This window comes from Danio rerio, chromosome 3 (genome assembly GCF_052040795.2).
Source record: "Danio rerio strain M-AB ecotype USA chromosome 3, GRCz13ab, whole genome shotgun sequence".
Lineage (NCBI taxonomy): Eukaryota > Metazoa > Chordata > Actinopteri > Cypriniformes > Danionidae > Danio > Danio rerio.
Window position 1 is genome coordinate 15448931 of NC_141023.1, and position 23787 is coordinate 15472717.

Sequence of the window (23787 nt, forward strand, 5' to 3'; positions counted from 1 at the left end):
TTCACAGAAGACTAACCATGGTATTCCTCCTTTAAAAGTAATAAAAGTGTCTTGAGAAAGCAAAACACTTGCTTCAATCATACTCTGCATTATATTTTGGCATTTTAGACGAGAAAAGCAACGATCGCATTAAGAGTAACATTGTTTCCAGTTGGAGAGAAGTACATGCTAGGCTCCAAAACATTCCACTCGATCAGTTAAACAAACCGGCCTGCCTTGGTATACAAATAGATTTGTTTTATTCCACTGATATTGATAAACTGACATTAAAATTCCGTCTCGTACAATACCAGCAAGGCAATGAGAATAAGCAATGATATGAGGAAAAAAAAACAAACAAACTAACAAAAACATCAATAACAACGTCTTACAGAACAGCTCTGAGATACAGTTTCATACTATGCACGTGGAACGTTCCAGAACTGAAATAGAATGCAAACCAAATGGAATGTTTTGTTTTAAAAAGAATCCAAAGCTAAAAATGGTCCATAGAATTGTGCTTGGGCTCCTCTCACTATCCTACATCTGCTCCTCGCTCGCTAACCGACTAGATATGCTTCTTTTAGTTTTCCCTTTATGAAGAACAATGTACATTACTATTTTCTTGTCATCTGCGAAAAGCAGGAGCAGCAGAACAAAGTTATGCTTAATATATATATATATATTTTCTAATTGATACGGTTAAGGGGCTAGAGAGGAATGTGAAGGAGCTGAAGTGAATATGCAAAAGTCTCCAGCCCCTTTCATACAGTTTTAAGAAAGTCCAGTTGAAAACAAGAAGCCTGTTTCGAGATTCCTATCCCAACACATTGATTTAAATGATCAAGCGTGATGGAACGAAGACCGGAATGACCACAAGTCATGTTCAAGCATTGTTACAGACCCACAGACCAATGATGTGTGAAACTGTACTGATATACATTACAATTACAGGCTGCAAAAGAAGACCATTAAAATATAAAAGAATTGTCAGAGCAACTGATAGGTGTGTTGAGATGAACTGTGAAGTGCTCTATAGCAGGCCCTGAAGACTTTCAGAGACCCGTGTGGTGGTGTGTGTTTGTGAGTCTTATTAAGACTTAAGTGCCACTCGTGACAGCACCTTTCCTGGACAAGAGGGAACACTTAATAAAAAGACAAACGCTCGGACAGACAGCAAAAGCAATAGAAAGGGAGGTGCGTGTAAAGCGAAAGATATGGGCGAGAAATCGTTCACTATCTATGCGATTGCGTGTATGCGCGCTGTTGTTGGTATGTGTGTGTATGTTTACATACTGAACTGTGTTTGTTTTGGATCGTAACCGGGTCGGTAGATGTAGACCCCTGAAAGGAGAGTTAGTGCAGGAATAGAAGAGGAAAAAGATGAGCTCTTGAAAGGTGAGATGGCACTCGGCTAATCATCTGCGTCTCTCCGCCTTTTTTTCCGCCCTACTTTCTCTCGGTCTGCTGTTTTTTTTTTGTTTTTTTTACATGGCCTCCACGTAGTTTGCTGGGAGCATGCCCTGCTGGCCGGTGCGCTCCACTCGCCCGTACATCCAGCCCTCGTCGATCTGCTGCACGTCCACGATCATGTCTCCATCCATGAACGACACCTCGTCCTCATCGGCAGCGGTGTAGTCATACACCGCTCGGTAGCGCTTCTGTAACACACACCAAGGCTATTTTAGTCAACTAAAACCCCTGGTCAAAACACACTTTAGTTAACAGAAGTAAAATAAAAACAAACTACAAGTGAAAAACGAAACGCAACTAACAACAGTCGTTGAAATAAAGTATTAATCAAAAGTAATTATTCTCTTCAGAATTTAATTTCATCAAGGTATACGATCTCATCCTGATATTGACCCAAGCTGCAAAAAAGATTACTTTAACAAGAAAATACGTGGTGTATTGCTTTACTGTATATACATGTTCAAGGTAACCAAATGTTTCAACCAAATTTAGCCATAAAAATAGTCTGAATATTTTGATTCAATATCTCCTGCATGTCAAAGGGCAACATGTAAAAAATTAATTGTTAGAAAATAAATACGTTATCAAGCATTTGGTGCTGTGATGACCAAACATTGCCAATTCAACTATACTTCATTTGCCAAAAAATGTAAACTAGACATGTTAAGCTACATATACACTACCTGACAAAAGTCTTGTCGTCTGTCCAAGTTTTAGAAACAAAAAAAAATAATAACTTCAATTTTCATCGATATTTTAAACTTTCTGGTTGATCATTTGGTATCAGAAGTGACTAATATGAAAGACAAAAAGCTTCTAGATTACACTTATTTTACACAAAAAAATCAAATATGATCATGCCTTGATTTTTAATTATTTCATTAGGACAGTAAGGTCTGATTTTACTTAGACAAAAGTCTTGTCACTGAACAAAAATAATGTACAGTATAGAATATAAAGTCATGCTGCAGGGGAAAAAATAATTAATACTGTGTATGACTCCCATGAGCTTGGAGGACTGCATCCATACTTCTCTGCAATGACTCAAATAACTTATTTATAAAGTCATCTGGAATGGCAAAGAAAGCGTTCTTGCAGGACTCTCAGAGTTCATCAAGATTCTTTGGATTCATCTTCAAAGCCTCCTCCATCTTACCCGACATGCTCAATTATGTTCATTTCTGGTGACTGGGCTGGCCAATCCTAGAGCACCTTGACCTTCTTTGCTTGATGTAGAGGCTGAAGTATGAAAAGGAGCGCTATCCTGCATAAGAATTTACTCCTCCTGTGGTTTGTAATGCAATGGGCAGCACAAATGTCTTGATACCTCGGGCTGTTGATGTTGCCATCCACTCTGCAGATTTTTCGCAAGCCCCATAATGAACGTAACCCCAAACTACGATTATTTCTTCACCAAAATTAAGAATCTTGTCTCCAATAGGTCTTGTGCAGTATTGTGATGATTGGGATGCAGTGCAACAAATGATTATTCTTCAGAAAAATCTACCTTTTGAAACTTTTCCAAATGATCAACTAGAAGTCAAGTTATCATTGTTGCTCTTACAACTGGGATCAATGACAAGACTTTAGTCAGTGTATTACTAATACACAATATATAAAACTGAGTAGAAATGTGTTCACAGTACCAAAACTACACTAAAACTAACAAAAGCATTAATGAAACAAGCTAAAACTAAACTGAAATGTACAGCTAATTCAAAAATAGTATTGAATTAGTTTTTTCCTTAAATGCAAATCTATAATAACTTTGCAACTCACACATGCAAAGAGAAGTGTATGTACGTCAGCATGAGTGTGTAGGATAATGTGTTCAGGAGATTTCTTACCCCAGAGCTGGGAGGAGGAGCTGCAGCCGCTGGACGCACCGGCTCAGGCTCATAGTGATAGTTCTGGGATGCAGCCGAGGATGGATATGCTACAAGAGAAACATTTGCTTTTTTTATTGTCCATTGTGAGGCCGTAAAAGGCCCTGATATATTCATCATGGCTAGTTAGGGCTGGCAATCTTTGAGGACTTCACAAACTGATTGCAAAATGATTCTTGACCTACATTTCCCCCCATTTCTTCAGCACCTTTCCTTCCAACTTTACATTTTAACCAGATCTGAAGTTTGATGTTTTCTGAAGTTTCTGATGTTTGAAAAGGACTTTGTTGTTATTCGGTTTCTACCTCTTGCAGGTCCACATCATCAATCTAATTTCAATACAGAATCACTTCTGAACATCTTAGAATAGAGTCCGAATTTCTAAAGAAAGAATAGTGATGCACTGACAAATCAATTATTTCTCCCACCCGTATAGCTGGTGTTGTCAAAATTATGCCTGTAATTTAGTAGCAAGTTGGTATTTAGATTTGTAAAATTATTATTTTTTTATTCTTGATTACTGTGAGCACACTGTAAAAAATGTTTGTTTATCGCTACATTAGTAACTTCAGCTTTTTCATAGCAAGACCTTTACAGATAAAACATGTTACATAACAATAAATAAGTATTATAAACAAATAATAGATAACAGAAAACCCCTGACATGTTTACATTAAAAACAGGACTCGCGTAACTAAGTTTTTTTTTTCTTTTCTCTGTCAATTCAGATAATGGTTTACATATTCATATGTAGACTCTGTAAATTGTGTTAGTAGACCAAGGGAAAAAAATTGTATGTACATGTGTGTGTGTGAATGTATGTATGTGTATGTATATATACATATAGACATGTAGTTGTAATATAATCACTTGTACCTAATAATTATAGAAGGAAATATTTTGTTTTAATTTATTTTTTGCATAAGTAAAATGTGGAGGATCTTTTTTATATATTTGCAAACATTCTGTAATTGTACATATTCTCCCAATAAAAAAAAAAAAAAAAAAAACAGGACTCGCTCTATGCCAAATGTCAAATTCGCTGAATTAAAAGCTGAATTTCCATGATCCATCCACCTCATTTTCACATTAGAGCACTGCAGCTATTCGCTACCATTTATTTTCATCTGTACAAAACAGCTTGTTATGCTGTTTGATGTTGTAAACTCAAATTTCCTTATCATATAATTTTCATTTTTATGTTTTTGACATAAGCACATAGGTATGAAGCCCAAGTAGTTTGACGGTTTACTGTGCCTAGTCATTTACCCGTAGGCAAATGAGTCAGAAGTCTAACACAATAGCAGAAATGATCTTACTTCCACATTACAATATAAGGTGAACAATGAACAGAAACAGGCAGCTGATTTGTTGAGCACTGAACACACAAAACTAAGCAGTACTTCAGCAGTAGACTTCAGTGACTGTGGCAGGAAAGGAAAATAATGGCACTGAAAACACAGACAATAACATGAAATGCAATATAAAAAAAAGACATACCATTTACATTAACATTATATAATTTAATATAAACATTTATTATAGAATACATAAATATAAAAAATCCATGACCATATTAGCCCTGTAAATATGATTTTTGACATTGATATACAGTCGGATAACACTAAATTCTTCCTGGAGAGACAGTTTTAAGTGCATCCATCAAAGTATTAGTAACATCATAATATCATTGTCTAATACTCTGTAAAAGATCACATTCTAACAAAATGTGTTTAATGGTGAGGAAGACTTCGACAGTGTTGGTGGAGCATCATTCTTCCATATGGGCTGTTATAAAACAGCAGGTTAACCATGTCTGTATATAATAACTAGGGCCACATGGAATCTAAGCCCATCATCGAGTATTTACTTGTGTAAATGTGTGCGAATTTATATTTAATCAGTTTTTAAGTTAATTTTAGCAATATTATTGACTAATACGAAAATGTCCATATGATTTATTTACAGTACACTTTGTAAAGCAATATTTTCTTGCATTTTATAAGATATATTATGAGAGACTTACTTTGTTTGCCAAATAAGTAGGTCTAATTGGATTTGCATTGTAAACATTAAATAAAAGATAAAAAGGTATTGTTTTTTTTATTTCATGTTAAGTTTTAAGTTACGATACTCCCAAAATCATTCCGCATGCATAAATTCGCAGATGTTTCACAAAATTTGAATGTTTTACAAAATAGACACAGTGCTCAGCATTTATTAGTACATCCCTCTCAAATCTCTTTTAAATTCATATATTTAATAAGAAGCTATACAATATTATTTTGTGAATATGCATTAGATTAGTCAGGACTGAAGTTAAATTTGGAGCTTAATAACTTAACAAAATAACTTATGATAACGGTCCAAAAACTAGTACACCCAAATTTAAATGTTATAGATAAATATTAAATACAAATAAAAAAGGATAAATCAAGAGAAGCAAAAACACTGAAAAGTTTAGTTGAAATTTTGTAGCTTGTAATTTATTTTTGCAATATTTTGCTTGAATTTAATTGTATTATCTTTCAATTTCTAAAGATTCTTGGGGACTAAAATATTATTTTAATAAATATATCTGTTTATTAAATGCGTTATAAAATTGTATAATGCACCAAAATACATTGCCTATATTCACATTGGGGTGTACTCAAATATGCTGAGCACTGTATAAATGAGTCAACCTAGAGTGTATAATTCAGCATCTAGTATATTTAGCTTGGTCATGCCTGATCTCAAAAATATCATTTGGAAAGTGTCTTTCATTTATGCCCAGACTGATCTCTTGCGGTTAATTATTTGTACAGTTGTCCCATTCCAATTGCTATTGATTTTTTTGTATACGTACAAATTAATTTTAGGTTTCAGACTGGAAAGAGAAATGAATTATTCCTTCAGTGTCAGAGAAATAGCTTTCTTGCTGCCTCATCTGCAAAACTCATTACCAGACAGTCTTTCTTCACAAATTAAATCAAAATAAATTCTAAATTATGACAGGAATTTGTCAATAATGAAAATAAGATAAAGGCTTTGTGGGATTTGCTTCGTCACTAATCTTTACAATCCAGCCCTAAGGCGACAGTGAAGCTGAATAATTAAAGAATAATGCCAACATTAGCCTATACTCGGTCTACATTATACATTTCTGATTTAATTACTATTTAGTTATAATTTAAAAATACTTTACTCACCAAGATTAGGTTTTGTAAATGTGTTTTTTGTGGAGGAATATTTTTTGAATCCACTTTAGATGGTCCTGCGCTTATTGATGGTGCGTCCAGCAGCACTGAACACCCTTTCACTGCTGCTGCTACTGGCCGGGAAGCACTACTGATCTGTTTAATTTTGCCAGTTTTGGGTAAGATTATTTGTTCATCTTCCACCAGCCTATAACATCTATTTTGTTTTCCATGACAGTGGTTTTAATGTAGCGATTGACCTCGTCATCTTCCATGTCAGCTTGCTGTACATTTTCCCACTCTGCAAAATTAGCTCTTTTTGACTTCTCCGTCATCATTTGTTTCACCTTTGCAGGGATGGGTTTTGATGTTGTAACAAACGATTTGATCACTTTCTCACACTAAGAGAAATGCATCACATGATACCGTCTAAAATGATAGAAATTAAGCCCGAACCCGCTGAAAAATCTTCAGTTCTAGTGCAGACGTCAACACAGTAAAAAATCCACACAATTTATTTATGCTGTCCCAACACAAACTGATTACATTAACTTGACAAATCTAAGTGGATTGAGCATAAAACCTCCATGGTCTGAATAGAAACAAAATGAACCAGAGTAGATTTCCATGTCAAAGTAACCGCAGAGCGCACCTATATATTACATAATCAGCACGCTCCAGTGGGAGTTTGAAGGTGCTTTCAAAGAAAAAAAAAAGTCACTTTGGCAAAGTGTGTATTGGCCTCGTTCTGTTCAAAATAGCATCACGCCAGTTCGGTTTGCTTCACGTATATCAGGGCCTTAAGGATTATGCAGATGAGCAGGAATAATGTAAATCAGATTGCGTACCTGGAGGTGTGTTTAGTTGAGGTGTCAGTGGGAGCGGGGTGTCCCCTCCACTTCGGCTCTTCTCAAAGTCCTCATGGTATTTAATCTAAACGCACACAAAATTACACACAATGTCAAATTACTATACTTTAGTAACTATAATTGTTCCGTCCAATATTCATCATGTTAGTTTACATGCGTTTTATGCTTTCAAACTACTTTTTATTTACTTTTCACTAATGTATAAAAAGTAGTGATTTCTGCTTAATACACTACCTGACAAAAGTCTTGTCGTCTATCCAAGTTTTAGGAACAACAAATAATATTTTGACTTCTGGTTGATCATTTGGTATCAGAAGTGGCTTATATGAAAGGCAAAGGCCTCTAGATTACACTTACTTTACCTAAATAAAATATGATCATGCCTTGATTTTTAATTATTTCATTAGAACAGTAAGGTCTGACTTTACTTAGACAAAAGTCTTGTCACAGAACAGAAATAATGTACAGTATAGAATATAAAGTCATGCTGCAGTGGAAGAAGAATTAATATTGTGTGACTCTCATGAGCTTGGTGGACTGCATTCAAACATCTCTACAGTGACTCAAATTACTTATTAATAAAGTCATCTGGAATGGCATAGAAAGCGTTCTTGCAGGACTCCCAGAGATCATCAAGATTCTCTGGATTCATCTTCAATGCCCTCTCTATCATCTTACCCCAGACATGCTCAATAATGTTCATGTCTGGTGACTGGGCAGGCAAATCCAGGAGCACCTTGACCTTCTTTGCTTTCAGGAACATTGATGTGGAGGCTGAAGGATGAGAAGGAGCGCTATCCTGCTGAAGAATTTAACCTGTCTTGTGGTTTGTAATGTAATGGGCTGCACAAATGTCTTGATAATTCAGGCTGTTGATGTTGCCTTCCACTCTGCAGATACTGAATGTAACCCCAACCCAGAATTTTTCCTTCACCAAACTTGACTGATTTCTGTGAAAATCTTGGGTCCATGTGGGTTTGCAGTAGGTCTTTTGCAGTATGTGTAATGATTGGGATGATGTTCAACAGATGATTCATCAGAAAAATCTTCTGCCACTTTACCAAATGTTTTCTCCGAAGTCAAGTTATTATTAGTTGCTCTTACAACTGGGATTGACGACAAGACTGTTGTCAGGTATTATACGTGCCTCAACTGAATTATTTAGCTGAATAAACTGAAACATCTCAAATTTGCAAGGATTATATTAGCCACAAAAAGCAGATGTTCTGGAAGCAGCTGTTAGACAGATGAAAATGATAAACATGCACAACATGACACGGAATTCCGACAAAAGTGTGAATCATGGAGTTACATAACTGAAAAATACACAGCTGTAGCAGCGAATAAAGAGCACTTGTTGAAAATAATATTTTTACGAAACGCTGTGCATTTATAATGAGCAAATGCAATCAGGAAACAAACAAGCATCAGTGTTGAGCTGATTAAAACAAGCCCAATTTACACAGCTTGGGTGAGCAAATGTAGCGTCAGATCAGGTTTTGATTTATATTTCTGTTGGCTACACCAAAAAGCAATACATTTCCATGTGTTTCTGCATTGAAGTATGTAAATGTAGCACATTAAAATGCTAATAAGGATGGAATTTCTGGAAGACTCAACTTTAAGATCAGTGTGGAGCTTGAAATTAGTCTCTTTTACCCACCAAGGCTGCATTTATCAGTTATTATTATTACAATTTAAATTGCTGTTTTTCTTTTAATCATAAACATTTCAATGCATATTTTAACAATATATCCATGTGAGGTCAAAGCCGAATATTCAGTTGTCATTAACCTAGTGATCAGTCAAAAAATCTGTCGGAAATCATTTTGATAGGACTATTTTTGGGTTAGTTTTTTTTTTTTTGAAAACACTCAAAAATGTGCACAATAAAAAGCTAATATTATATGTTATTATTTGTCAGTTTTAACCTATTTAACTCTCTGCTACAAAACAAAATTCTTTATTATTACCCTTACAGATACCGAACCATACAATAATGCATGGTGATTTCATTGTCAATGCGTCAATGCATTAAAAACAATGACAGAGCATTTTGAAGATAACCCTGCTGTATAGATCTCGCACACACTCAAGCTGAGTGCATCTCCTCCGCAGCATTGGCCACACTGGGTAAGCAGTTCAAGCTGAATGAACTGTAGAAAACTGAGGCGAGGACGAATATAAAAATAGAAAGCATGACGAATACTGCTGCAGTGCTATCTGATAATTAAACTACTCAGAAGACAGTCCTTCATTTGGCAAAGTGGTGGTTTCAGCGAGAGCGTTTTAATTTAATTGAACTGTTCATTCTGAGCCAGGGTGGCAATAAGAGTAATTCCTGCGCAGTCCACAAGGTGTCTCCAGTGCCAGACGATCCGGTGCCTTTCTTTCATACTGACAGGAAATGACATTGCAAAAAGGAAGTTTGGTGACATAGATGTTGCCAGGCAACCAGATTTCTCAGCGAACAGGTGTGGCACCAAAGAGGAAGGATGGGAATGTATAAGTGATCCTCAAGGTCAAACCATTAGGATTTACTGCCAACAATACAGTATTGACAATGAAATGACATGTTTTACTGGTGTTTATGTTTGTTGGAGAGGTAAAGAGAAAGGTTGGGATCAAATCTCTGGGTGTAAATCTACTTTTCTGCTAAAAAAGTAAGGTATTATGTTTAATTTTTAGGTAATTTCATTAAAATTCCTTATGATATACTTACCTTAAATACTGTATAATAATTTAGCAGTTCTAGGTAAATCAATTCAGAGAAGGGGAGTAATATTTGGCTAAATAATTCTATTGTTAAACATCATTTAATCAAGATAACTGGATCTGCTTAATTAAGAAAAAATCCAGTGCTTCCCACACACAGACTTTACGTAGATGGGCCACTCAGGTTTATTAACGGCTGCCCAAGTGTATTTAGTGACATTTATTATCATCATTTTACACCATTTTGTATCCGCCTAATATAACCAAACATATCGCGATCGATTAAGTAGTGGAAAATCTTCTCTCGTTTATCGTTACGGTGCCCGCATGAACTGTCAACACCACCACAGACAGTCTCAAGTGCTTTGCAGACCCACAGAGACACTCCTTTTTGGCACGTAAAAATATTAATTTCTTAACTTTCTAAAATGTCCGGGATTCGGCTTTTGCTTTCTAAAGCTGTTATTCAATAATCGTATGCGTATTTGCGCTACTTTTTAACTTAAACCTACTTTCGCTTGCCTTTGCAGCTGACAGCGCACCCACAATCGAGAGAGACAATTCATTCTTGAATCTAAACGACTCCCAAAAACTTTATTATATAAAAAAAAAAAAAAAAAAATGCTGCAAAATATATGTACACTATTAATAATGGTTAATCAGTGAATTTGTCTTATTTAAATAATCTACAGGTTTTAAAATTTGTCATTATTATAATTTCTAGAGATATTGTCTGTTCCTATTCCCTTTTCTGTCTTTTATTTCTCATTTGCTGTCATTAAGTTATATTACATAGGCTATTTGATATACATATTAAAAATGTTTTGGTATTCAAGTTTGCACTAAACTTGAAAGAGAGAGAAGCAGATTTTACGTGTCAGTGGGTGCACATGGCTCCTGAATTGCATAAAAGTAAGAGAAGTAATGGATTTCTTTATTTCAACAGTCTTTTTTTTTATTTTATTTTTTTTTAGAAACTGTGTATAACAATGTCATAATAAATTAAATAATTGTTAAATTTCAAATTATGTTTTAGCATATAATATTTGTGTGATGTGTGTTTCTCAATCTGGCTACTACCGCAAGTATATTTCAACCCTGTGGGAAGCACTGAAATATATATATATATATATATATATATATATATATATATATATATATATATATATATATATATATATATTCATTCATTCATTTTCTTGTTGGCTTAGTCCTTTTATTAATCCAAGAAAAGTAATTTAAACACCATTATAATGATTTAATAAGTAATTTATTACTTTTTAGCAGTAACACAATACTGGATGGGAGGACTAAAACAACAACCAAAAGTTACAGCTAGTATTAAATTGGAGGAAAAAATAAATAAATCTGTTACATTTTGTTTAGTGTCTCCCAACCTTCTGATGAAACAAACCCAGCTAAGAGTGGAGAAAAAAGAAAATGCAAAGGAAATAAAAAAGTAAAGGACAACAATATTGCTTTGGTAGATAATTTGGTAATGGTAGAGGGTTTAGTCTGATGTTTAGGTGCTGAACTTACGTTGCTGATTTGGTCTTGTGTTTTCTTGATTCTCTGCAACTCTGGTGTGTCGGCCACAACACTGAAGCCCTTTCCCTTGTTCTTCTCAAACTCCTCCTTGTAGAGCACCTGCAATACACACACACACACACACACACACACACACACAGACATAGACAAACACACACACGCAAACATTAACATCAGATATCCGAGGAATCATTACAGTTTATCTAATGTTTAAAGGGTTCACAGCTATCCTCTTAATTATTTCACTATAAATAAAGCTTGGTTAATAGTTAACCATAAAAGCAACGTTTGACATTTTCCACATTCCACCGGGCAGCAAGGCACTTAAACTATTACAAAGTTGAGCATTTTCCCTTTAACCAACAGCTAATGAAAGCAGTTGCACAGCATTTAGACAATGGTTACGGTTAACCCCAGAAGATCAAACGAATGTCAAATGATATATTAAGAGCCATGTCACTTAGTTAACTTTAGTTGGTTTATAATTCTTCATGTCTGGGTCTAAATACACACAGAGTTTCCCACCATGTTTACGCTGTGCTCTATTTTTGCTGTTAGGATTAAAAAAGGTTTACATAAAAAAAGTCACATTTCAGACTGCTCTGCATTTGTGATCCTACCATGCTTTGTCAATGACTGAGATGGCCAATTAAACTACAGCAGGTGGAGTGTAGAGTAAACAGATGCACAAGTACTGCACAAAGTTTCACTGTTACATTGACATTTAATCATTTGGCAGATGCTTTCATCCAAAGAGACTTACAAATGAGAACAGAAGTAATCAAAGCAACAACAAAAATATGTAAATTATATGATTAGCATATGATTTAGTTTTAACAACTAATAGAGAAGAGGGCGAAGTGGAAGCAGCAATATATTTGACTGTTTTACAACTGAAAAGTTTGATGGCTTTAATATCCAGTGGTGGAAAAATACACACACAAGCACAGCATCAATGCTATCTAGGGCTTGTCTGAATACAGGGTTTCCACAGGTTTCACGTCAAATTAAGGCTTTTTAATATCTTTTTTTATATTTTTGATCACCTTAAAGGACCAACGATACCCACATCGCGAAATGCAGAGGTTTTTTCTTTTTTATTCAGCATGTGGTATCAAATTCCATTTAAACATTACTCTTCCACCAGTCCTTACTTGATACTCGCATCTATCTATCTATCTATCTATCTATCTATCTATCTATCTATCTATCTATCTATCTATCTATCTATCTATCTATCTATCCATCCATCCATCCATCCATCCATCCATCCATCCATCCATCCATCCATCCATCCATCCATCCATCCATCCATCCATCCATCCATACATCCATCCATCTATAATAATTTACAAGCACAACTGTCTCACAAACTGTACAAAAAATATACAAATAACACTGATAAAAAGTGGTTTCGATTTAATCAATGACAAATACTCTATAAATCCTCCAGAAGGCCACCTGATTAATTTAAATACACTTTACAAAAATAAAATGGTGCACCTAAAATGGTAAAGACATGGTTACAGTGTTGTTTTTATAATTATTAATATTATTAATATTTATAAATACATTAAATCTAAATATTAAAAATACAAACAATGCATGTAACAACGAAATATTTTAATGAGAATAACAGAAACAGCAGGCTTTAATGTTTTTATTTTTCATCTTAACTAATAGAGGTAGAGCAACAATAGATGTAAAAATTAAGAAACTGAAATGATGTTTTGATTTGAACTGTAGTTTGTTCTATTGTTTATCTGCTGTATCCAATAGTTGTCAGTAAACATGGGATTTGTGCCTCAAAATGCTTTCAAAAGTCACGAGACACCAAAAATGTTCTCACACAAGAGCCATGTTGAGTGTTTGGGAGGATGAAGTTGGAGCTCTGGGAGAAGATTCACACTGGATTTAAGCATTCTTTGAGTATTATTTCATAGTTCTGGAGTGCACTGACTTGCACAAAACATACAGAAACGATCTAAAACAAAATACGAGGGATAAGAGAAGGCAAATATTGATGTGTTGTACCTGGCTCTGCATCTTGCTTTGTTGTTTCAGACGCAGGTTCTCCGGAGTGTCCGCAACACTGGTGAAAGATGTCTTCGGATAGTGTCTGAAACATATACACACAGACATTTTTGTTAAAATCTGCATTTTTGAGAGATGAATTGGTAAACTAACATCTCAGAATTACACAAATGAATATTTCCAATAATGTATCATACTTGAAAATTACATGACGATATGCTGAGTCTTGAGATTCACTAATATGTCTTGTGATAGGTCTTAAGATATTTGCAAATTTTATATTTTGACCATACTAAAACCCTTATTTTTATGTTTCTGATCTAATTAAACCTCTTCTACGCTGAAAAATCTATGTGAAGGTGCAAGAACTTTGAATTTAAGACTATGAATGACGGAATACTCCAGCAGATGTTGTTATTTTGCTCTTTTGTCTCGAATCCTGATGTAAGGTTTTATTTTTAGCTCTCTGCTCCGAGGCTCTAGGTTCACCTTTGGGTCCAGACTAAGCCAATAACGTAACAGCACCTACTGGAGAGGCAGATATAAAGATAGTAATTTTTATTTCTGATCAAACTTGGTTAAACAACCCGTGCATGCAACACACAAAAGCTTGGCCCATAAAATACATGTAATTTATTGCAGCTCTTCAGGGTACGGACATTGCATTCATTATTATCTAGACAGTAGACAATAATGATATTTCAATATATGTTGTACAGCTCTAATTATAACAATATTGTCAAAAAAACTGAACTGTCATGTAATTTCCTCATTCGCAAACCATCCTTGGTGTTAACGCATTTTTCAGACAAACAAAAATATATATATTAGGAGTGTGACGAGATGCTTACACTACGAGACTAGACACAAGAGTTGGTTCACAAGAACAAGAAGAGATTTTTCAACTATTTTTAAGAAATCTTTAATGATGAAAAATATAATGTAAAACAGTCCTTTATTCAACTGAAAAACAAAACACAAAATGCAAGACAATTTGGATGCTTTTTTAAACCAGCTTGTAATGGATGCTATTTCACCTCTACTTTATGCCACAAAGGATCTGCAAACACTGCAAAATTTTAAGCTATACACTCTACTGGCTGGCTTCTTCCCTGAATAAAGGATTAACAAATGAATGTGTTTGGACAGTCTCTACAAGTGAAGGCATCATCTACACACAATATAAATTCCCAATTAGAAAAATACTACAAACTATAAAATACTATTTATTAGGGCTGGACAACAATTTGATATCAATATATATCGCGATATATTTTTTTTAAATAACGGTGAATGAACGGTGAACTGAATGAATTTCAGTGCTCAGCCATCAAAGAGCGTGATGTTACTCACGTGATGATGTACATCACAGACACGCTGCCAGAGCTCTGCAGTTGGTCAAGCTCCGTGCCCGTCAAAGAAAGTTTTACCTACAAAATGAGTGTCCTGAATACAGATGTGAATGAACAAGCTTCCACGAGTAAGAATGCAGACGAATTTGTTGATGAGAGAGGAAAGACTAATGCGGTGGTGTGGAAGTGGTTCGGCTTTTAAAGTTCCGATAAACTTGAAGTTTTGGTGCGCTGCAAAATGTGCGGGAGAATGATGCCGACTAGCAGCAGGAACACATCAAATCGGTTTCATCCGATGGAACTTGCTGCATGCTGGTAAAGCACTCGAGCAATTTTACAAAACAAAATTCACAAACATCTTTATCAGGAATCTGGTTATTGCGAAGCTTCTGAAATAGAAAGAATGTGTTTAATAAAGGTATTAAATCTGTTAAATAATGAAAATGTGCCATATAAAATATTAGTCTACATCACACCTGGATCCTCCAAATGTAATTAAAGGCTTTTTAAGACCTTTTTAATACCATTTCAAATTAAATTCAATGCCAACTTCGTACCCATTCCGACAGAAGTATGAGGGGAAAATGTCAAATCTGTATACATTTTGAACCCTAGAAAAGAATTATGTACAAGTGACTACTCAAATTATAAAAAAACATTTTATTTAAACAATCAGTTATGTTTAAGACATACGCAACAGTGTGGTCGTCCACCCAGTAGCGACTATGAAGGTCCAACTGCTTACTTTTCGTCATCTTATTGAGACTCTCGTCAAACATGACCACAACCCATTGGCCTTATTGGCCTGGTCAGTCAGTTCTTTATTTATAAAATGAGCCAATCCGAATTTAGTAATATATGCAGTTTTGTTGCTTCCACACGAGAATGTAGCTGCAACCCTAGGAAACATGGTTTTGAAAACCTCTGTAATGTTCTCATTTGATGTGTAAGAATGGTGCTCACAGATTGTTTTAAGGAGCCACATCACCTCTGCCCGCAAAGTTGGTGTTGAGTAGGGCTGCAACTAACGATTATTTTAAAAATCGATTAATCTGTTGATTATTTATTTATTTATTTTTAAGTTTAAAATATTCTATCTGGCCCGGGAGTCTGTTTTTTAGAACACTCTCCCTTAATGTTTCCGTGGAGACGCATCATGTTTGTCACGTGACACTCCGCAGCCACAACAGTGATGTATGACAAATGTATCCCTTTTATTTAATTTTTTCTGTTTTAATTCAACATATTTACATGCTTTCTCATCATGTCAAACTGATAAACCTGATATTCCAATTCACATAAACGTGTAAGTGATCGTTCATCTATATCGTGAGATAGACACTGCCATGTTTACTTGCCGCCGCTGCCTCATTTATGAAAAGCAGAACATGCAATATGACACATCTTTCAGCGGAGTTAAGATGGTTTTTTTTTTTGGAAAAAAAAAAAATGCACTAAAAAAGCAGCCCTTTTCCGACGGTTCCTTACTGAGCTCTGCTCAGCTCGGGCTATCCCGGCTAAACGCATATTGTGACTGCTTAAACGGAGCAGTGCTCGTAATATAGAGCGAAAAAAAGAAAAAGACAGCTGTGAAACATAACCTGCTTTGTCTTTTTGTAGGAAACACAGTTTAGATGTTTTTAGGGTAAGAGTTTTTTGAGCTATTGCCGTCTATAACGTAATGTGTCAGGACTACCGAAAACAAAACCAACTTAACCCTTAGAGTACATAATTACATTCAGGATGTTTCTGGATGCTGCTTTTTGTTTTGTCCTAACACACACACACACACACACACACATATATATATATATATATATATGTATGTATATATATATATATATATATATATATATATATATATGTATATATATATATATATATATATATATATATATGTATATATATATATATATATATATATATATATATATATATATATATATATATATATATGTATATATATATATGTATATATATATATATGTATATATATATATATGTATATATATATATATATATATATATATATATATATATATATATATATATATATATATATATATATATATATATATATATATATATATATATATATATATATATTAGGAGACCTTTTGGTATTGGGACCTGGTGTGAAGATGTGTGAATGGATTCAAATAAGTATTATGATTGGAAGACAAATTATTCTGAGGGGATGGCGTTTAGTAGGTCCACCATCATTTTAAGATGGGTTACAGAACTGGGGAAGGTGACAGCATATGAAAAACTGACATATAGAATACTAAATAAATTGGATGTTTATCAGAGAAAATTGGGAAATTACTTGCCATTTTTGGAGAAGGAATAAGGTCATTGTGGTGAGACGCACACCAAAAATGTAATTATTTATATATTTATTTTTTATTATTATTTATTATTAGATTTTTTTATTATTTATTTATGTCTTATTGTATTGTTGCTGTTCCTCTGGAGTTTAATAATAAGTATTTGTGTTTACTGGGTCTATGATAGCAATACTCAATGACATCACTGCCGTTTTAGGGGAGGGGAGGGATAAGGGGATGTTAAATGGAGGTAAAATGTGTAAACTGTTTGTATTGTGAAATTATTGAAGAAAAAGAAAATAAAAATTGAATCATTAAAAAAAAAAAAAAAAAAAAAAAAAAAAACTTAACCCCGCTGTTTTCCTCGGGCTCAGCGGCAAACACAAAACACCAGGACCAGGGACTTTACAGTTCTCACTTCAAAACAGAACAAACGTAGGATTCTGTAGTGATTCTTCCGCATCATCCCTGTCTTCTTTAAGGTGCTGAACTCTTTTTATTTTTTTAATCAAACAATTAATGCTAACTCGGTTTTTGCATACAAATTGATGTCATAGTTCCTCCACTCTATTATAAAGTTACCATTATTTGATTAGACTCTGTCTTTGTTTAAAAGAAAGGCATATAGAAGCTAATAATTACTAACACTAAAGCTAATTGAGTAAATTATGGGATACATTTAATTTAATGCATTAACTTTCTAAATAAACATGACTTTTTTTAACAAATACTTTTAGTCAATTCAAATCTAAAAACTGTGCCACTGCTAAAGGCATAGATCATGAATTAGCGGTTGCATAGGTGAACGTCCGCATTTGCTTATCTCTGATCTGCATGTGGATAATGAAGGCATGAGAGTGTAATTTGTGCCTTGTGTAAACAAGGCAGCCTATTTGTCCTATTTTCACCAACGCAACACAAAATTAGCTTGACAGCAACAAACGCAACCACAGTCATCTCGTGCAACTCACAATTAGAGCAGCAGAAATAAAAGAACTGTCTGCAAAACACAAGTGCAACATTATCTGATATATTTGGAAATCAGGCAGTAACCAAACCATTTAACTACAATGAATCATTTAACCGATGTAACAACATATAAAGTGGCACGACAATAATTAAAAGGACCGATTCAGTAAAAATGAATCATTTCACAACACAACAGCAACTGAGCCAATCAAAACACAGTCTGCTCCGGGTTACCACAGGACAGCCTGTCTGCTTAGTAAACCTCCATATAGTACAGTAACACTGTGCAGGGAACTAACACATAATACAGTACATGCACTGTAAAGCTGTGTAAATAAATACAGACTGATGCAGCAATAAGTCAGACAGCCACGCCAAAGACTACATAATTCATCTTGCCTACACATTCAAAGACTGACCAAAGATGCATTGCTTTTAAAACATGTATATGACATAATATTTTATTAATTTAATAAGCAAGTTTAGCTATAGTTATTTATAGCACTTTGTTCTTTTATCATTATTATTGTTTTGTTTTTAATTAAGCTAACTATTCCTCTTTAGATATTATCTATTATGTAGGGTACAATACAGATGTTTGTGAATGCAAAATGTCTGAATAGTTTTAAAGATTAAAGTGCATGATAAATGGAGTTAATGTCTTTCAAAAGGAAGAACTGAATCCCGAACTGCTTGAAATAAGTGTCTGAATCATCCAGTCTTACGTCCTGCTTAAACCTGAAAAAGGTAAGTATAATCAAAGACTATAGAATACACAAGACATATGTAATGTTCAATATGGAGAATGAAGCCCTGTCTACTAGTACAGGAGCTAATCATTGATGGCTGTAGAATAGGGCTGTACAATATATCATTTTAGCACCGATATCGCAATTTCGCAAAGATATGCAATGTCCAGTCTGAATTATAGATGACCAGGAACCAAGGACCACGGTATTGTATTCGATCAGTGTATTTATACGAAATTTACATGATTTATGCAAAAAATGTTTTTCTTACTTGTTTCTAGTCCAAATATCTACATTTCAAAGCAAGAACATTTGCTTGTTTCAAGGAAGAACTCTTAATTTTCTCTTATTTCTTCTGACGGTGAAAATTAAACAAAATAACCACTAGAAAAGAGACAAAACAAAGCAAGAAAAGCACTGTGATTATTAAATTTCTGTACCTGAAGACTATTAAACTCTCCAGAAAACTGTTGAATAGTGCACTTCAAACCATCTTGTGAAACTGTATTTATATTGCAATATTTATCGTATAAAAATAAAATATAGCAATATCGGATTTCTTCAATATCGTGCTGAGCTAATATAGACCAACGATTCTCCGGGGGAGGGGCTCAGTCCAGACGTGTGTTCTTTATGAAAGTTTCTGCAATTTCTGCTGTTATGAAACCCCAAGAATCAGCAAATGCACTGGAATCTCAGCAAACACTTGCTTCACAGACATGAAAATTATATCAAGATTAAAAGCTCTAATTTTAAACGTTTTGTAATCTGCATGAAACAAAAAAAATAATAATTTAAGTGCCGTTTGATCACATTAATTCCTGCCTCCATTCAAATTCAAATCACGTGATGGCAACTACATGAACGCCCACAAAATTGTCAACAGTTTTTCCATCAAGAATAAAGTTGGGAATTACTTTAGAAAACAAGCTCGATCTGATGAGGCAATATTCAAAAGATGATATTGTGAAACAGGTAAACAGAAACTGCCATAAATTAAGTTGGTGTCATGATCTCGTTCCCTTAGAGTGGCGCATGTGCGTTAGTTTGGGAAACCTGAGAAAAAAAATGCAGTTTTTGCTATTCGAACGTTTGGAAATGTAATTTAAGACATTTGTTGTTTAGTTTGATTGGTGATTTCAAACTTGATACTTAATCGTAAACCTGGCAAAAAGTGGTAGAGAATTTAATGTTTCGATATTAAAACAGAATGCCAAAGATGGTCTTAAAGGGACTTTGGTATAGTGCCAGGCTGTGGTTTTCACTAGCTGCCTGCAAAGCTATACTTTGACACCCACTGACAATATTTATATTGCCATGGGCCCATCACACACTAAACATAATACATCACCTAAAAAAATGGTGTTTTAGTCATGCTTGTGGCCATGGTCTGAGGTGGCCAGCTACTTTCTCCAATGCATTGCCTCCAGAACTGCACTCTGATCATTCAGAGCAGGGAAAGCTCTTCAAAAAGAGATTCAGTGCTCAGATCTTTGCATGAACCCTTTCAGAAACAAAATTGTCTTTGTACTTGACCCCTTGTCTACTTAGATGAAGCATTTCCTGTGTTTGGCTCTAGTGTGCAAAGAGCGTTTGATGAATTAATTGGACAGAATTACAATGTAATAAAGGCTTTAAAAGAAGTCTCTATCTACACACTTGTTACATAAATGTTTCTGCCCTTATAAAACAAACTTGTAAAATTCAGTAGTTTGAATGACAATTTAATTGCAGTGCTTCTAGTTAGGCAATAAAAAAAAAAAACAAGAGCCAAAGATTATACAAACTACACAAATTCAGTACAAATTAATTTACACAAATGACATTTGATCGCCAAATAAATTAAGTTTAAATATGTTAATAAATAAATAAGTTTTTCTCCCAACATCAAGAGCAGGCAGGTTTCTAAACATGATGAATTATTGAATACATCTAGTCTTGAACAGGGCTCAGAAGAAAAGCGTGGTCACTGATCTGTGACTACATCTGTCATACATCTTTTGGTCTGTATGCTCTAAGGTGACCAAAGTTGAGCAAGGTGATGCTGCGATAATAAAGCAGCTTTGACCTTATATGGAAGTAAACCTATTGCAGATGACCCTAGCAACCTTGAAAGTGCCAAATATGAGCACATTTCGATTTACTTCTTCAATTCATTTTAAGCAGTGTTAGCCAAGTTGTTTTTAGCAATCAGAGGATAACCTTAAGCTTTATGTGCACCGGGATGATTGCATGTTTGTGTGCTGTAGTGCAGGACATTAAACAGAAGTGGAAAAGCTTACACGATAAATACACACAAAAAAAGTGTGAGGATGACTTCTTCCTCTGTGCAACAGAAGTGTCAAATTACACAAGTGATTTTTGCACGTTGCCCCAGATCATAAATGTTCAAAAATGTCTCGAGAACCACTGGTGATAAGCACGAGCGATAAACATCACAGTTTGCACAAGCCTTTTTTAATTAGATGATGTTGAATTTATTATGTAGAGTTATATTAACTCTACATTTTTAGCATGCCTTGTATTTATACGTCTGCGCACTGTTTGTGTTGCTCTAACACTTCCAAAAACACAGGCAGTAGGTTTTTATGTAGGCCTGTTGCGATAGTCAGAATATTGACTTATCACGCGATATATGAAAATGAGGGCAGTTAATTTTGGAGATGTGATCCATTGTTTATGCTACATAATATAACAAGCTAAGTTTTTGTCGAACGTGCTGCATTCTGTGGAAGGCAGGGCTTATGCAGCATCTCCGTGCACTCTGCACTCGCACACATACACACATGTTTGTTTTTGTGAAAAGCGGGGACATTACATAGGTGTCCATTCATTTTACTGCCCAAACCGTATATTGTATTGCCCTTACCCCCCACCCTACCCCTAAACCCAACCATCGCAGGAGACTGTGTGCAGCTTTACTCTTTGATTAAACTCATCCTGTGGGATTTATAAGCATTTAGAGAAATGAGGACGTCACCAATGTCCTCATATTTAACCTCCTTTTTGTAATACCTGTGTCATACCCATGTCATTATACAGATTTGTGTCCTGAAATGTCACAAAAACATGTACACACACACACACACACACACACACACACACACACACAAAGATAGTGAATGCAAGAGAGGTGAAGAAGGGTGAGTGCGTAGAAGCTATAGTCAGTTACGATAAACAAGTTGCGATGGTCTTGGTTTTAAAGCCAGTCTTCAACTTCAGTGAAGGAACATTTTGGCTTAAAGCCGAATGAGAAAGGAGAGTCAGCTAACGTGAACAATCCGATATGCCGAATATGTTTCAGAAAAGTGGCAACGAAAAAAGGCAACACAACTAACCTTAAATCACACCTAAAACATAACCATCCTACCCATTTTCTTCAACATGGGAACAGCTACTGCAGAGGGTTCTTCCAGACAGTTACTGTAATGGATACATTTACCTGCCAGTGCAAATATAAACGTTACAGCGCGAAATGGCTTACACTCAAAGACAGGTACCAGTATATAGCTAAAGAGATGTAGCCGTTAAACAAGCTCGAAAAACCAGCATTAAATAAACATGCTGCAAACATTTAACAAACAGTCCTGTCTTGGAATCTGCCTCGTTATAAAAAAAAAACAACCTTAATGCATACCTCGGATGCATTTAAAGTCTACTTTTGACTTACACTTTTTTGATTACATCCACTACTTATTATTACTTTTTTGTTTTAATAAAAATTTTTTCACGTTTCAATTTCAAACCTAAAGGTTCTTAAAAATAAAATGTTCCTTGAAAAAGCGTAGCTAAATTATTACACTTTTATGTTATAAAATTGTATTATTTTTTATTAGTGATATAAGTTATAAAGTGGCAATAATATTGTTTATTGCAATTAATTTGGGTGAAATATATAGCCTGGCGTGACAGCCCTATTTTTATGTTCCTCTGTGTCGGGTTTCTTCGCTAGGCTTCTCTATATTTATTTATCTGTCTATCATTCTATCTGTTTGTCTATCTATCTATTGTTCTATCATTCTGTCCATTGTCTGTCTGTGGTTCTTTCCATCTATTTTATGTCTGTCTGTCTGTCTGTCTGTCTGTCTGTCTGTCTGTCTATCTATCTATCTATCTATCAAAGCTGTACGATTCTGGCTAAAATGAGAATCGCAATTTATTTTTCCTTAAAATAAAGATCACAATTTTCTCACAATTCTGTATATGTAAAATAAAGGTTTATATAAGTCGGCAACTATTATTGTTTTTTTCTTAACCATATGGTAAAACAACAACAACGTGTAGGTCTACTGGTTTCTATAAATAATTATATTCTACTTATAATAATTCAGATGTTGCATTATATTTGAGATATAGTCCTATGCTTGCAATCTGTCATTGAGAACATTATTAGATCATTTTATTCACTGGTAAAATCAACATTATATAGGCTACAGTAGTTATACTGATACTGTAAACATTTAATTTCATGCACAACTGTGTTCGCTATGAAAGAAAAAACCTATCAAAAGCTTTGCGCAATCATAACTCTAAAATGCGATATGATCATTTAAATGATGTGCATGCTTTCGATTTCATTTTCACTGCTGTTTATACTTCGCGCGCGGCTCTCAAACGATCACTCTGTGCCACAAACTGAATATCATTTACAACTTGATTGCCTGTTATTCACAGCATATGCAGGTTCTGTTCACTAAAGTAGGCGCG

The 23787-nt window shown here is 34.6% G+C and overlaps 1 protein-coding gene and 1 long non-coding RNA gene across 7 annotated transcripts in view; both read right to left on the bottom strand.

Moving 5' to 3' along the window:
- Window positions 1-216: 216 nt before the first annotated feature.
- lasp1 (LIM and SH3 protein 1) overlaps window positions 217-23787 on the bottom strand; it is a 59619-nt gene continuing 36048 nt past the window's right edge. For 4 of the 6 annotated variants that reach the window (XM_087242144.1, XM_087242145.1, XM_087242146.1 and 1 more), the window contains exons 4-8: window positions 13684-13768; window positions 11641-11748; window positions 7366-7450; window positions 3300-3388; window positions 217-1640 (exon numbers count right to left, since the gene is read on the bottom strand). In XM_087242144.1, coding sequence (XP_087098270.1) covers window positions 1467-1640; window positions 3300-3388; window positions 7366-7450; window positions 11641-11748; window positions 13684-13768 — 541 coding nt within the window. In that variant the 3' untranslated portion in view covers window positions 217-1466. 6 annotated transcript variants of the gene reach the window in all.
- On the bottom strand, window positions 17856-22545 carry LOC147845563 (uncharacterized). The gene is made up of 2 exons (XR_015480563.1): window positions 21065-22545; window positions 17856-21017 (listed from the first exon to the last, which is right to left on the bottom strand). It is a non-coding gene; the product is annotated as an uncharacterized LOC147845563 (long non-coding RNA).